This window comes from Cavia porcellus, unplaced genomic scaffold, assembly GCF_034190915.1.
Source record: "Cavia porcellus strain 051 isolate PalLab524CR breed Dunkin Hartley unplaced genomic scaffold, mCavPor4.1 scaffold_22, whole genome shotgun sequence".
In the NCBI taxonomy this organism is placed as follows: domain Eukaryota; kingdom Metazoa; phylum Chordata; class Mammalia; order Rodentia; family Caviidae; genus Cavia; species Cavia porcellus.
Genome location: NW_026947505.1, coordinates 10,960,104 through 10,976,886, shown reverse-complemented (window position 1 = coordinate 10,976,886; position 16,783 = coordinate 10,960,104). Strand labels below are relative to the sequence as shown.

Genomic DNA, 16,783 nt, shown 5'->3' with positions numbered 1-16,783 from the left:
TAGGGTTTTTGTTTTGTTTTGTTCTTGAGACAGGGTCTTCCGTGCAGTTCAGGCTGGCTTTGAGCTCACTTTGTAGCCCAGGCTGGTCTCAAACCTGCAACAATCCTCTTGCCTCAGCCTCCCGAGTGCTGGGATTACAGGTGTGTGTCACCATGCCCAGCTATTTTAGAGTGTAATCAAATCAAATTCATTGCCTCTTACAGAAAACAGCTGGCAGTGTCCATTTACAGTATCTCTTGTCTCAGTGAAAACTATGGCAGTGGGGCTGTTATGGAGACGTTATCTCCTCTCTATGGAAAGACAATAAAGTCAAAGGGCAACCAAGTAAGTCCCTTGGGTCACCTGAGAAAGAAATGAGGAGCAATCTGAGAAGAGCATGGTGGGACACATTTTCCACAATTTTCATGTTGGACAGTGAAATTAAAATTAAGTAGGGCCCAGGTTTGCCTGGTTGTGAGTAGGTCCAAGCAGTGAGCCTGAAGACTTCGCAAACTCCTCCTTTTCCTCTTAAAATTCTACCTCTGGAATTCCTGAGGAATATGATTAAAAAGTGCCCAAAATGTGGGGTAGAAAGAGCTAAGCATTGGCTTAGAAGAAAGATAGGAGGCAGGACAGATGCGGCTTAGGTCATTGCAAAGTTTGCAGATCAAATCAGAGCTCTAAAATGTGATGATTTTAAGCTATCATAACTCAGGAGAGAAGCTCTTGGAGCTTTTTTCCTTTGTGTTCAGAATTCCGCCCAGATATTGTAGCTTCAAAGTACCTAGGTGGAAAAAGTTTTAAAAACAACACAATTTAAATGGGCAAGATTCACATATGTAAGAGGATATTTATAACGTTCTGATTAGTAAGCTCACTTGAGAAACAGGGTTACTTCATTTAAAATTACGCCATCGTAATGTGTGAAACGAATGCTCCAAACAAAGAACAAATACACCATTTCCAAGAACATAACTTTATCATCTCTTAATTCTCTCTATATTTTCAACCTCTGACACCTGTCTTCCCTGCATATCAATGCCAGATGATAAAAGTTTTGAGCCAAACTGGACAAGGGACAAGCAAAATACAAAACAGACAAACCAAAAGACAGGAGAAGTGTTTTTCTTGATATTTCTATAGCACATTTACAAAAGTAAAACGAACTGATCATTATGTATACATGTTAGTATCTGTTAGTATTTACACATATATACGTGCATATGAAATCGAGTAAAACGATAAATTTTAAATAACTCATGTGAAAAATACATAAAATGTGACTGATCCCTCAACTTGAGTGCGCTCTCAATATTAAGTACTTAAAAATATTTAGGAAAAATAACCCCCAAGTATATTTTAGTGGGAGATAATAAAAGTCAATGAGATAAGAATATTAAGTGTTCGAGGTGATTTTAATAAGTAGAGCAGATGCGAAAAAAAGTCTGTCTCTAGGCAGGAATCACATGACGCACATCAAGTGACGAATCAGAAATTAAAGAGCCCGTCTTTCCCAAGGTCAGTTTTACCGTAACTCGCGCAAAGCCAAGGAGCTTGCAGGACGCGGACAGACGGACGGACGGACGCGGCGGCTGCTAGTTGAGGCAGGGGCAGCAGAAGCAGCAGAGGGTCCGGCACGGGTTCCTCCTCTTGTACTGCACGGCCTTGCGCACCTGCGCCTTGGCCTCGCCGGTGTAGTCCAGCGTCTTCTGCACGTTGACCTCGATGACGTTCAGCGTGTCGGCCTGCTGCTCCACCAGCACCGCCATCTGCAGGAAGAGCTCGTGCACGTCGCGGATGCGGCTCTCCAGGCGCAGCAGCTCGCGGTGCCGGCTCTCGATCTCGCTGAGCGCCGCGCGCGCGCCCTTCACGTCGGCCAGCAGGTTCTCGGAGAACACGTCCCACTTGCCCTGCTCGAACATGTCCTCGATCTGCTCGCTCGACACGTCCTTGCCCATGACCTCCAGCTGGCGCTGGATGCGGATCTTGCAGTTGTCGCGCTGCTTCATCTCGGCCTGGTTGTACTCGTGCATGGCCCGCTGGAAGGCGCGCGTGAGCGCGTTGTACTGCGCGCGCGAGATGCGCGCCACCGCCGAGTGCGCGCCGTGCTGGGCCTCGGCCGCCTCGCTCAGCTCCTTCATGGCCTGCAGCTTGCGGTGGATGCCCTCGCCGCGCGCCTTGATGGCCTTGGCGATGGAGTTGGTGTCGCGCTTGATGCTGCTGAGGCGCCGCATGGACGTGAGGAAGCGGGCGTTCTGCTTGCCCAGCCGCCGCACGTCGGCCGCCAGCAGCTGGTTGTCGCCCTGGATGTCCTGGATGTCTCGGTACAGGGACTCCAGGAGGTGGTCCGTCTCGAACACGATGTCCTCGTGAGGCGAGTCGAAGTCATCGTCCTCGTCTGGGAACTGCTGGTCATAGCTCCTGGACAACTCCAGGAGTTCCGCAAGCCGGTCCTTCATGTTGGCTGCAAGCGGAGACAGAAAAGTTAGCTATTCTTGCTGGGCTCTTCCTGAAGAATTAACGACATCGTGTTACAGTGATCCGTGCATGCCCACGTCCGTAGACAGCTGCACGCTTTGTCACAGCTAAACCTCGGAAGCGGCCTACATGTCCACCGACGGAGGAACGGATACAGAAAATGTGGTATTTGTACACAGCACAGTACTGCTCTGGTGTAAAGAAGGATAATCATTTGGAGCTGAATACCTTATAGGAAATGGAAGCACCTTGGGATCATCACGTTATGTGAAGTGAATCAGAATATTGCCTGGTTTTTCTCATACTCAAACCATAAATAAATCAGAAGGCAAAATAAAAGAGAATAGGAAGTAGGAAGACAGATCTTTTGCAGATGGGAAAGGGGAGGGCAAGAGATGGAAGGAAGGGGAAGGAGAGAACAGGATGAAAAAGAATTAGGATGTGCCGTGTCCCTGTGCTAGCTAACTCCCCTGGAGGAATGGGATCACCGTGCACCGCAGATGTTTCAGCCCATCAGAGTGACTTTTAATGTACTAATAAAGAATAAAATTGTGAAAAGAGTCCTCCAGGGAAGAGTCATTCAAGGAGGTTGAAGCTTAAAATTCAGCTGCGTTCTCCTCAGGGCCCCTCGTTCTTTATTCCTGGGTGTAGCTGATAAAGGAGCTGACAGAGAAATAACACGAGTGAAAGCCACCGTCACCGTGTTCAGTGTTACAGGCGCTGCTCCAGCAATTTAAAACTTTGCTTTAGGAAACAGTATCTTATTCTGGATGTACTTTTCCAGTCATCACAAATCAAAATACACACACACACACAAGGAAAAAGAAAAGATGTGCAATTACAGAGAACTTGGAATAAAGAATTCTCAAGGTTTGGAACCAACCCGAAAGTCCCCTGTGCAGCCCATGCATTTAACTCTTCAGGTAATTACTGTAGAATGCAGAGCGTGATTTTTTTTTTCTTTTTAACATATTGTGAAAGGAAAAACGTGTGAAGGGAAACAATAACAAAATAAAGACAAATTAATAAGGAAGCTTGGTATAAAATTTGGAAGTTGAAGCCAGCGGAGGCGGCAGATCCCTGTAAGACCCGCTTACTCGGGAGGCTGAGGCAGGATGAACACTTGTTTTTATGGTTTGAAGTCCAGCCTGGGCAACGAGGAAAAGTGGGAAGGAGAAAGGAAAAGAAGGAAGAGGAAGAGAAAAAGAAGGAGGGAGAGGAGAAGGGGAGAAGGGACGGGGAAGGAAGAGGGAAGGAGGAGGAGAAGCTGAGATTATTTGTTTTTTTCCCAATATCATCCCCTAATGGTAAGTATGGTTTATAAAATTATATTTTCCTAAATAAACAAACTTTTTTGTGGAAAACTTCAATCACAGCCATGTAGCAGTAATATAACACACTTTTATTTATCTACCATACCTCGGGAATATATGTACATTTTTAATGGCTTTTTGAATAAAGTTGGCAGCTAAAGCAAAGTTTGTTTTTGTAAGGGTGGTTCTGATAATTTTCCTGCTTACTAAGGCAAAATAATGTCTCTATATGCACATCTTTCCACTAAGGTGAAAATTGTCATATATATATATATATATATATATATATATATATGCACCAATATAGAGAGTATTTATTTTACATGGACAGTGCCATTTCATGCCCCAAAATGTCTCTCTTTCTGATATTATTTTTAAGAAGGGGAAAGCAGTAGCATTGAATGACTACACAAATTTCCAGGGATCTTGACCTCCAATTAAAAGCTTCTCTCTTATACTGTACCACTAACATAATACTGACAAGCTGGATTTAGTGATAAATGGGAAAGCAGTGAAATATTAGCCATGGCCTCCTACCCACCATCAACATCATTTACATAAATTAAGCAGATGCTTTAGTCCATCATAGTGAAGAAGTTTTTCTGCTTAAAATGCCATTTACGCTATCTGGTAACTAAAATCAATACCAGACTTTCTTGATGGCGGGAAGGTGACTTTCCCAACAGAAAGACTGAGTGACAGACAAAAAACAGCCAGCCTGGATCCTAACCATACCTTCCTCTGGGCTGCGTGTCTTGATAATCAACTATCTGATCACTTTGAATAAATTTAAAAGCCTGGATTTCGCAGAGAATAACAATATATGATGATGGGTTAAGCTAGTTTATATTTTCAGTTATTCTAGACTTATTTTTAAATGACACATAAAAATTTTACATATTAACAGATACCCTGTAATGATTGAATCCATGCATACATTTCATAATGTATAAATCCAGTGAAATAGATTTATCACTTTAAACATTTCTCATTTCCTTCATGGTGAAAACTTTCAAAGTCCTTTCTTCTAGCTTTTTGATATGTGCAGCGTATGTTTGTAAAAAGTACAAAACATAAAAAGACTGTCACTCACCCAAGGACAAAACAAAGATTACGAGACAGAGAACGCAGGAATACCTGATCTATTTCAGGTGCTTACTGTATGTCTGGTGCTGTCTGAGTACATTTCTTGTGATACATTCTGTAAATTTCTTGTGATACAGGCTCTAGGGAGCAGGTGCTGTCACTTTCAGAGCTCGCACAAGCAGAAGGAGATTCTGAAGGACTGTATCCCAGGTTGCTGTGATTAACATACAGATGCCCCCGGGGCCTCATGTACTCAGTGCAGGGGGTTCTGAAAGGTGACCGGATTTGGGAACTAGGGCTGAGGTGCTGCTAGGAAGTGGAGTATGGTCGGAAGAGGTGGTCGCTGGGGGCGGGCCTGGGAGGGACCAGTTTATCTCCCTCCCCGACTCCTCCCTTCACTCCCTGCTGCATCTGGATGTGAGTAGCTATTTCTCTGCTGAGCTGCCCTGCCTTGGAGCCACCAGAGTGCGTGCTGAAACCTTTACACCTCTCGTCCTTTGGGGATTTTGGCCAAGCAACTAGGAAAATAAGACAGTCACTATGCACAAAATTACTTTTAGTAGATGTATAAAGGCATACTAGTAAAGAGTTTCACTACAAGCCAAAGAAATACAAATCAAATTGTGGGTTTTCTTTTTCTTTTTCTTTTCTCAGTAAGTTGGCAGGATTTTTAAAAAATAATATCTTTTTCAAATGGGTAAGGATTCTGGGAACTCTTCAACATGCTGGTAGGTACATTGATAGAACCTTCCTAGAGGATAGTTTAGAAATATACATCAGAAGCTTTCCAGGTTGCATTTGTTATGATCGACGGCTGTTTATTGTAAGGGTATTTATAGACATGTGAGGTTCATAGCTATAAACACCTTCATTTTCATGCTCTTTTTACAGAATATCAGAAATGATCTCAGTGCACAATAATAAGGTTCCGGCTGCCACATAAATCAGGGTTTAGAAGGTTATCTAGTGACATGAAAATCGTAAGTACTGTCCTAGGTAGGAAAAGGGAAAGGAGTTTATGCTGTTTCCCGGGGGGGCCAGCGCTAGCTGGCTTGCATGGAGTTGAACTGCATCTGAACTGCTCAGGGTAGTAGCTAATACAGTTTACCGTGCCACATGGGCAAATTCTGATGACAAAACAAGAATGGACGATAGGAGTCATTCTTGCATCTTGGCCAATGTGGAAATGGAAATGGGTAATAAAGGGGCACTGCCACCCACAGGACCCGAGGGATCTGCCTGTAGGTGTCCTGGTGACCCGAGCCAGGCCCTCACTGTCTATTGCTCTCTGAAGCCATGAAAACCCTACTTGGGGAAATCATCTCACCCAGAAGACAAAGAATAAAGCTTAAGTCAAACAGCATAGAAAATGATTTTGAAAAATCTTTATGCCCTATGACAAATGTGATTAGTACGCAAATGAAAATGTACAATAAACTAATTTTTGTAAAGAAAGAACTTTATGGAGAGTTACTTTACTATTATAGGTCCTCAATCAGGTGAAGGCCTAGGTCCACAGTCTGGTGAAGAGAGAGGAAAGAAGGGCGAAAGGATGTGAAGGTCCTCCGGCCTTCCAGCCCACCCTTCCCAGCAGGACACGCTGAAGGTCTGCTGGCTACAGGAGCAAGCACTGGGAAGACTGCCACAGTAAATCAACCAGGAGGCACCCACGGCTAGGAATGTCTCTTAAAACCTTAAAAATATATAGTTTGCTAAAGTTACATCAAGCTATAGAAGAGGGCACCAAAAGACCACAGAATAACCTTCACATTCATTAGCTTGATTCTGTACTGCGAGAGCCCAAAAAGAACAATGGTAAACGACAAAGATCAAACAATTCTACTGACCTTCGTATTTCTCTGTGCTAAAAGGTGATGTTGAAAACTTTAGCAAATTTTATTCATAGAGTTGCTAAAATCTTTTAATTCACTCAGAGATGAAGAATTCAAAGGAAAATCTTTAACCAACTACCATACATGTGCTTCTGCTTTCATATTTTAATCTTAGGCATGCATGTAATCTGTCCTGAAAACCAAACCCTACAGGGAAGAAGGGAGAAGCGCTTAAGCCTTCTTTCACTGAAAAATAAAATTTTACATATGAGAGAGAGAGGGGGAAAAAAAGAGATGATAGTTAAGTGGCTTTTAGTCATTCAGAGGCATGAGACTCACCTGGAAACCTTCAAACACTGTAGATTTCTAGGCCACTACAGATTCTGATCCAGTAGGTTTAAGATGATGGCTACTTAATTCTAACTCACATGCACAATTGTGACCCACTCCATAGGTACCTGTTATGCCAGCTCTTTATTTATAAAAATCCTGCAGTTCTGGAGAACTTCAATGGTCCTCAGTTTGGTGGCAGTTTTAATGAGTAAAGAATTGACAGAGAAAAGACCAGGTAGCTATTGGTAGCTTTCCAAAGCACTCCTTGCCAGTCCTTGGGATGGACAGGAGCCAAAGAAGAAGTTTAAGTCAAGTGGGAACTCATCCTCAATCTATGGAAGCCCAAAAGGCCAAAAATGTTAAGAGATCATTAACTTCAACATCTTCCTTTTTGATGAATGATTATAATTACTGAAGGGACCAACCAGAGGAAAATATTTTAAAAATGGAAAATCAAGCTTCGAGTTCTTCAAATTCTCTGATAGCATTGACAGTGAACAGTTAGCTATAGATCTTGGTCTCCGGGACCTCAATTTTCATGGGAGAACCTGTCATATTGGGCACATAAAATCTTGAGATTTGCTTACATATTAGGAAGGAAAGATGCTTGCTTAATGTGGGATACCCTGGCTCAGATCTCCAATCACACACACACACACACACACACACACACACACACACACGGGAAAAAAAGAAGAAAATGAATAGGAATGTTAACTCCATACATAAATAACCAATACGCTGGATTCTACAAAAAACCACCATGAAATTTATTGTTCTCAATTTGCTCCTAATGAACTTTTTATAAACACAATGTATGGTCATATCTTCTCCAGAAAGGAGGGATTTTGTGCCTGCTTACTATGGAGGAACAAGAAAAAATGCTCCTGTGTTGTTACAGGTTAATGTGTGCCCCTCATCCCCTTCCCGCCACACCCATTCATGTGCAGGAGCCCTAGCCCCTGTACCTGACAATGTTGTGGTTTGAAGCTGAGGTCTGTAAGGAGGTAATGAAGTCACAACGAAGTCTTCAGTGGGCAGCCCTAATCCAATAAGAGGAACTCAGTTGGCGGGCATCCTGACAGAGGCTTGTGCACGCACAGAGGAAGGGTCACACAGAAGCAGGGAACAGCAACCATCTTCCCCTGAGGAGCACTGCCTTGGACTAAAGGAACCAACCCTGCCCGCCACTCCTGGAGCTCAGATCTCCAGCCTCCAGAACTGCTCTGTTGTGCTAGCCATCCAGACCCAGGTCCTTTATTAGGGCAGCCTTAGTGGACTAACGCATCCAATAAGCACATTTTGCCTAATTCCAAGAAACAAAAAGCTTTCCCAGAAACATATTAAGGTAGTTTTGAAAGTAATGAGAAACTTCAGACCTGGGAATCCATGATGTAAAGCACAGCAAAATTGAATCACATGATTAAGAGATCAACTTGGAGATTATAGGAAGGAAACAAATTCAAAAGTGTGCAAGGACCAATCTATCTGTATTTATGATAAGAGATGTTTTAGACTCCATTCTGGTTTAATATAAGTTCAAGAGGTTCTTGTCTTGAGAGGAACAAAGATGCACAGACAGACATACATGAGTTTTGCATATAATATTCAGCTATTCATGAATCAAAAGGATCTTGGGGCTAAGATACACTGCATGCTCCAAAGGCAGACTTTCTAACAATACTCACATTCTGATTTCCAATTTTCTATATCTATCTCTTAGGCCCTAATTTTATACTAATTTTTGAACTCTGTAACCAAAAAAAAAGATGATTAGAGGTACAGAAACATCGCATTATCCAACATCATCAGTGCATGAGGTTCTTCCACCTAAGCACCTTAAACAATCACTGGTTTCCCCCTTTGTGTGTCAGAGGCATCTGCTGATCCTTGCTGGAAATCCTCTTCTGAAATACACTGCCACACTTCACTGCTTCCTCAGAGAAAACACTGACACAGTTTATGGAGGACTCTGATGTCCTTACTAACATCTTTGAACCATGCTCTGTTTGCTTGAGTATGTTTCTCTTCCTCTAGGGTTCAAATGTCAAGCCTTGCTCATCAATCTCCACAAACTGCCGTGAGTTACCTCCTTGTTTCCCTTATGGATTTCAGCAGGATAACACATTCACCACGCCTTCAATAACGGGAAGTGAAGTGTGAACCAGCGTCGCTCAAGAATCAAGCTTGCTAAGTAAAGCAAGCAATGAAACACTCACATCAGTGACACCCTGAGTGTCCACCGTAAACTAGTCATTTGCCTGGACAATCAACATGCAGTCCATCAACCAGCTGCTTCACCTTACAAGGAGGCTGAAGCTGTGAAGTAAAATCAGTGAGAGCAGAAAAACACTGTGGCATTATCATGCACGGTGCTTTCATTTTAAAACGAGGCAAAAATTACTCACTATATTTAAGTAAGCTTCCAAAAATGACGGGAAGAAGGTCATTAGTGCAAACAGCCTATGTGTTTCAATATCTTAAATTATGGGGAAATTTTTATGGCCTAGACATTTCCATTTATAGGAATAAAATCTGAGTATGTGTAAAGCATTTTATGAGCATGGCATATAGTGGGATTCCAACAAAGGATACCTATTAATTTCACTATTTTACTCCTAGATAGTCTCCAAACTACTAAGGCTGAAGATCGGTAGCTCATTTCCATGATGTGAAGACTACCCATTCACATCCTCCCTTCCAAGCCTCATTCTCCCGCACTCTCCACATTCCCACACACGCTCTGAGAAAGCCTGCAGCTCCTCTGATCAAAAGGTACACACTATTTTTCAACTCCTCAAATTTGGCTTGAGGCTGGAGCTTCCTTTGGCCAGTAACACTTCAGCATTTATGATGTAGTGGTGTCAACAGAACCAAGCCACAACCCTGAAGAAGCCCCAGGTCTCCCACCACTGACCGGGCATGAATGAGCCCTGACAGAGACCAGCACAAGACTGCTTCGCCAGGATACAGACCTGTGAGAAGGAATAATCATTTTTCAGCCGCTGAGATTCATGGCAGTTCCTTACACAGCAAAAGCTAACCGATGCTGCAGCTGGTACCTAGGACATTCATGCTGTCAGAACAACAATCTCAAACATTCACCACTGACTCTGAGTCCAGGCACCTGGAGAAGTACAGTGAGGAAACTGTCAGCAAATACTGGGCAGATGACAGTGTGAGAGGAAGCTGGAGGACTGGGAAATGATTGGAGTGATCAGGGAAAAGGCCACCCGTGGAACAGCGGAACAACTGGCAACGCGATTGCCTGTGGCTGCGTGTAGAACTGAAAAGGGGAAAATGCACCTAATGAATTCTGGATCAGGCTGCAACGATCTCCAGACTGACTACTGAAATGTCAGCTGAGTGCTTCCAGCTACATACGAAGTTCTACAACGCAGAGGAGAGCTAAAAATCAAACTATCTCACGTGCTATTGAGAGAACACAGAAAGAAGCTCGGACTCAATAGAATGGGAAGTAAAGCCTTTTTGCTTTTCCAGTCTTCTCAGCAGGGAGATTCTCAACATAAGAAAAGATATTCAGAGGGAAACATCTGCAAAACTCAGTGCGGTGCCTCACTGACTGTCGTAGCCAGAGGGAAGGGCTTACAGGGCAGCCTGGTCCTCAGCCAAAGAAGCAGAGTTCTGACTTGAAATAAATCATAGCCAGGGGTAGTATGGTCAGGGGCTCTAATCAGGTTTAGGAGAAATACACAAAGTTTTACAATTTTACTAACAAATGCAAAAGCGTGGTCTAAAAGCAATAGAAACTTTTAAAGGGACAGAGGGCTCTGGGCCCCCAGCTCTCTATGGGAAGGAACTAGACTGGGAAAGCTGTTTGGAAGCAACAGTGGAGCATCTTTTCCGGGAGAGGAAGAGTGTGCAGAGACAGAGTGGAGAGTGGTGGAGAATTTAAACCAAGAAGCCACTTCCAAGTTCTAGAGCTGGGTCCCAATTAAGAAACAAATCTTGGCCAAGGAAGGGACCTGGGACCAGGTACCCTGCATAGGACTGCTGTAGCCCCGCGATGTCTTCTGTATCCTGCTCAGGCTTTGTTTGTTTGTCTTTAAAATGCAGTGTTTATTTTGGTCAACCTTTCCCAATCTCATCACTGTGTTCTGTGAGTGCACGGGGAAAGACCCCATCCTTCCGGTTCATTGTGTCAGAATAGAGGACCCGTGTCTGACTTGTTTGTTTTGTTTTGTTTTTTGAGACAGGGTTTCACTATGCAGTTTGGGCTGGCCTTGAACTCACTTTGTAGCCCAGGCTGGGTTTAAACTCACAGCGATCCTCTTGTCTCAGCCTCCCGAGCACTGGGATTATAGGCATGCGCCACCACACCTGTTTGGGGATCCAAAGCTGAAGAGCTGTATCTGAGGAGGTTAATCTGCATCTGGTGCAGACCAGAAACAACTCTCTAGATTTACAAGCTAATGCTATGCTCACACAAGATTATGGGAATGAGCATGTTTTCCTCATTTCCAGGAGAAATGCAAGTGATTTCGCCCAAGGTAGACTATATATGATACAGTAGACACAGATTGGTTTTTTTTTTTTGTTTGTTTGATTATGTTTTTTTTCCTTTCTTCTATGATAATTATTCATGTATTCATACTAAGAGATGATGACAGCTCACAAACACCATGGTTGCTCCCCCCATATACCCTGTGCTTACTTCTCATTTTATTTTTTTAAAGAGAATTTTAAAAAAAGAAAAATCAAGAAGCAAACAAACCAAAAAAAAAAAAAAAAAAAACAACCAAAGCAAAATGACAGTGACAGCTACCATAACAACAGAACAACAATAGCTATATAGGTTTTCAAAACAAGATAGTAATTTAACAATGGTTGTTTACTGCAGATTGTTATCTTCAAAATAGTTGCTCAGGTTACCAGATATGGGAATAAAACAAAACAGTAAAATGGAACAAAACACTGGATTTCAAAAATAAGACACCTTCCCAGTTGCTATAATGCATATTGTCATCTTCCAAACAGATACTCTGACCAGCTTTAGGCCGCAAAGTCAATCAAACAATACAAGCATCAAGTTACTCTTTACTTCAGTTGCTCTCATGGCAGCCTGGCTTCCTCCGAATCAGCCTACTGCTTACCAGGGGGTGGGTGGGGTGTTGCTTTTCTTTCTGTCCCAGCCCACACACAGCCTGGCTCCTGGGAAGGTGTGGTTTGGCTCCTTGATTCTGTTCCCATTTCCCATCATAGATACAAACTCTTAGCAGTTCAGCAGTTCCCACGGTTTAGTGGGGATGTATTTCAACATGTTTTTTTGGATGCCTATATTCATGGATAGTACCAGGCCCTCTATGTATTGTTTATTCCTATGCATACATACTTGTGAAAAAGTTTAATTTAAAAATTAGGCGGAGAAAAAAAACTTGACACCGATAAACTAAAAATCAACAAGAACATTCATAGCAATGCAGTAGTAGTTATTTAAAATTGAGCAACAGCTTATTTCTGGAATTTTCCATTTAATATTTCTGGATCACAACTGAAATTATGGAAAGAAAACTAGCAGATGGTATGTGTCCATGTGCGCACACTATTGTACTTCTCATCAAGAAACAGTCTGGGCCCCTACCCTTTGAATTTGGACTTTGCAATGAGACTAATAGTAACCAAGAGGGTGCAGCAGATGGTAGGACACACATTACGAGCACTGAAATGGCACTGCACACTAGGGTTTGTCCCCTTGGACTACTGGACTGGGAACACCAGGAAAGCTTAGGCTGATCTGCTGGGGGACGAGGAGCACATGCAGAGTACATCTGAGCCCCGGTGAGGCAGAGAACCACTAGAGCCCAGGGTCTGCCAGGCAGTGCAAGGGAAGCCCCTCGGGGATTACTCCATTCATCCCTCACAGCCATGATGAGCAGCACATTGTTTGTAGGGGTGGTTTGTTACACTGAGAAGCCCAAGGTACACCTTTCTTTGGGTTTTTCTGTGCTATGTAATATGTATTCTTCTTTAAACACAGCCTCGGGCACTGACATGAATCATGAAGAAATATAATTTTTTGAAAGTAAACTCTCATGTACTTAAAGGAGAACTTTATTGGTATGTCTTTATTGGTATATTGGTATGTGCTAAGCAGCATGTACCAAACAACTGTCCTGATGACATATACCATCTATTTGATGGTCATAGGTTAATAATACATCTTGATTTTAATTCAGTCTATACTTATGATAGTCTAGTCATAGCCTATGCAAAAATTAATATAAAGCATAAACTTTTTTTAAAAAGAACATATTTCTTAGGAGATCTGAAGACAGCCCTTTCCTTTGTGGATTGTGATGAATCATGATGAGGAAGGGGAAAAAGATGTTTAAAAAAATGATAACCTCACACATAGGCAGCCTCCACAGAATGCGTTTGCAAAGCTCTGTGACAATCAGCACATGACCCAGAGTTCCTGGGCTGTGAGGTCAGGACAACATACAGATACTTGGCAGTTTTAACCCTGGCTGAAGTTCAGGCTGACAAGAGGTTTTGAGCACTTGAAGAACCAGTTTTGAAATGGAAGTAGACAGTTTTAAGTGTACCACACCTCTCCTGCTTGATCACCGAAATAAAGAGCAGTGTGTGTGTGTGTGTGTGTGTGTGTGTGCACGCGTGGTGTGACTTTGTCGACAAAGAGGCTCTGCTACACACTGTCATTGAAGGCTCTAGCCACGGTGCAAAAAAAGCGTAAGAATTAGTGGGCTGTGAACCAGGTGCCTATGGAATGTCAAAAGCTGACCACGGCCTTACTAACCCTGCAGGCAATCAGCTTTCCAGAGCTGTGGGATCGGCTGAGAAGTCCACATCTGCTAGGGAAGAACAAGAGGGAGTGAAGGTGCCTTCTGGGACACAGTCACATTTAGATCCCATCTCTTGCTGCTGGGCTTCAAAGCTGCCAGCAGTAAGCACAAACCCCAACAGATGAGTGCAATCCCCAGGTCTCTGCCTGTGACACGTTTCTTTGTAAGCCACCTTTTCTAAAGGTTTGTCCTGCCTGTGTAGGGTCACCAGGGCTGAGTGAGATAAGCCACATAAATTCTCTAATTAGCACCTGCCGGAGAGTAAACCCTCCGTATACACTATTTATTCTCATTTATTCATGCAGTTTGGTCAGGTAAATAGCGCATTTGAAAAGGTACTGCCAAGGGTTGGTTAGCTGTCTCCTCTGGGACCCTAAGGGAGCATTAATACCTATGGATTAATATCTTACTCAAGGTTCTTTTCATACTTCTTTTCCAATTATTTTATTGGAAAATCTTTTTCTGATTATAAAAACAATCCTTCCTCTTCCTAACAATAATTTAAAAATCAAATACTGCAGATGTTTGTGACATAAACAGTAAGCATTTCCCACCATCTAATATAACTATATATAATAACTCTACAAAACAGCCAATGATAAAAATGTCCTACATCACTGAAGATTCCTTTCTGTATTGCAAAGTGATGAACACTTAAAAAACAGCATTTAGAGGAACTGATCCTGTTGTTGTGACATATAGAATATTTTCAGGGGAACTCTGGGATTTCCTCTTGACAGAGGTGTTCCCTCACAGACCCACAGTCACAGGACACAGCACCCTGATTGTCCACAATAAAATCATTAGTACAGGTGTTATCACATAAAAAGCACACCCAGGGCAAGGAAAATAAAAGAAATTCTAGAAAGGAGGAGAATGCTTGCATGACCTTTTATATTTAAGAATCCCAAGGTGGTTACCCAATTCCACATTCCTTAGAGACAATGGAAGAATCCTGAAGTGTCTAGGTCAGTCCTAGGGATGGTATTTCTGGGACTTCGTGCTTATGAAGTCTGGCTAGATTTTCTTTTGAGAGCAGATTGACATTTTTAAATTCAATCTATGGCATCAAACATCTCCCTCTGTCTCATGAAGGTGAGATTCCCCTCGCGGTCTAGTTAATAAGGTTTTATTGTTAGGGTTAGATGGGGTAAAAGCAACACACAGTCAGTAGAAACCATACTTCGAATTCTGAATTTTGATTTTCTCCCAGGTGGGCACTCCCAAGTGCCACCCTCCATCACAACGCAGGGCAGCAGCAGGGAGCCACAGTCCCCGCAGCCACAGGAGCACGAAGGGAAAGGACCCACACACCAGGGTCTGGTGCTGCTGCACTGTGCAGTGTGTTCAGAAGCTTAGGTGTGTGAAGCTGTTTTAGATTTCTGGCATTTCCAACTTATGATGGGTTTAAACAGAATCCCACAGTAAGTCAAGAAATAGCTATATTGTAAACTATCGCCATGGATAATCAGTTTCTTTTCACCAGGTAGTTTATTCAAGATATGTCCTGCAAGTGCCAAGGGTTCTCAAATGATTCTATAAAACCAAATCATGATTCTCTGATCAGTTTTTGTGTTACTCCTATACTCAGGTCCTAGGATGTTAATACTTTATATTCAATAATAACCTCAAGGATGTCTGAGTTAGATGCCTTCTATGCACTGTGTAAAACAGGGCCAAAACTGAGTGCGGTGGTCCATGATGGTAATCCCAGCTTCCCAGGTGGCTGACACAGGAGAGTGGCAAGTTCAGGGCCATTCTAGGCTATGTGAGGAAACCTATCTCAAAACAGGATGGGAGCCGAGACAACAAAGCACTTATCACAGTGAACACTCTTACTGCAAAGAGATTGTCTCACATTATACCTCTCACGGGAGATAAATTGCTTTGTAAAACAAAACTAATAAACTAAAATGCAATAGCAGATGAAAAATGTTAGCCGTTACCTGAACAGAATGAGTTTCGCATAGCAATTGTGCTGCCTAGAAATACATAAGCAGCGACCGTAGGTGCTAGAAAGATACACTTTTTAGTGCTAATATAAGCACATTTCCCCTTACATGAATGCTACTATTCTGGTTAAAGGGGATGTTGCACATTTGCAGGAGAATTGGTGTTGTCTACAGTAGGAATCAATAAATAACTTCTGTCCACACAGAAGCACTGGCATTTCTGTAAGGAATGGGTCAGCGTTAGACTATTGGTATCCATGCGGAATAATTCTCAGCCAATAAAAATGGATATAGCTTGAGACACGATAATTCATTTCTACCTCCTGCTGAGCATTTTTTATAATCAGACTTAGGTAAGATTGAAATGTCTCAATTCCATTAGCTAAAAATCTACCACAATTTAGAAATAAAAATGTGAGCTTTACCTATAAAAGTAGAAATAAGAATATAAGAATTTTGAAATTAGATGAGATTAATAAAATATTTAAAATATAGACACAGCTGAAACTAAAACTGACTTATGTAACTTCCCCATTACTAAGATTACAACACATTAAAAGACAGAACACAAGATCATAAAGGGACACATTTTCAGTTTTCTGTATGTTTACAATAAATTTCTTAATTTCCATCTTCAGTGCCAGCTATGACACCAAGGTTTCAATGAGACCTGGAAGCCCAGTAGCCTGCCTGGAAGTCCCCACTCTGCACAAGTTTGCACAGTAACACCATCAGCCTCTAGAGCTATCGACAGGGCCCGATACACAGTGAGCGAATTCTCCACAAAGGCGGGCACTTCTTATATAACACTCACGTTTCTACTCACGCTGGCAGACATCCACACTCACCATGAACATCCGCAGGAACAGCCTAAGTGACAGCTGAGTCATTTACTTCTCACTGCCTGCCCATCTCATCCTGCTTTTCTTCTGAAGGCGTCCCCCAGACAGACCTGCCCCTCAGCCTCGCCTTGCTGTACTCAAACT

General features: G+C 42.6%; 1 protein-coding gene across 6 annotated transcripts in view; it reads right to left on the bottom strand.

Annotated features, from left to right (window-relative positions):
• Nucleotides 1-939: 939 nt before the first annotated feature.
• The window catches only part of Stx11 (syntaxin 11), a 70,560-nt gene continuing 54,716 nt past the window's right edge, over nucleotides 940-16,783 (bottom strand). For all 6 annotated transcript variants that reach the window (XM_063233430.1, XM_063233426.1, XM_063233429.1 and 3 more), the window contains exon 2: nucleotides 940-2,443. In XM_063233430.1, the coding sequence (XP_063089500.1) occupies nucleotides 1,575-2,438 (864 nt within the window). In that variant the 5' untranslated portion in view covers nucleotides 2,439-2,443 and the 3' untranslated portion in view covers nucleotides 940-1,574. The remainder of the gene's footprint in view (nucleotides 2,444-16,783) is intronic.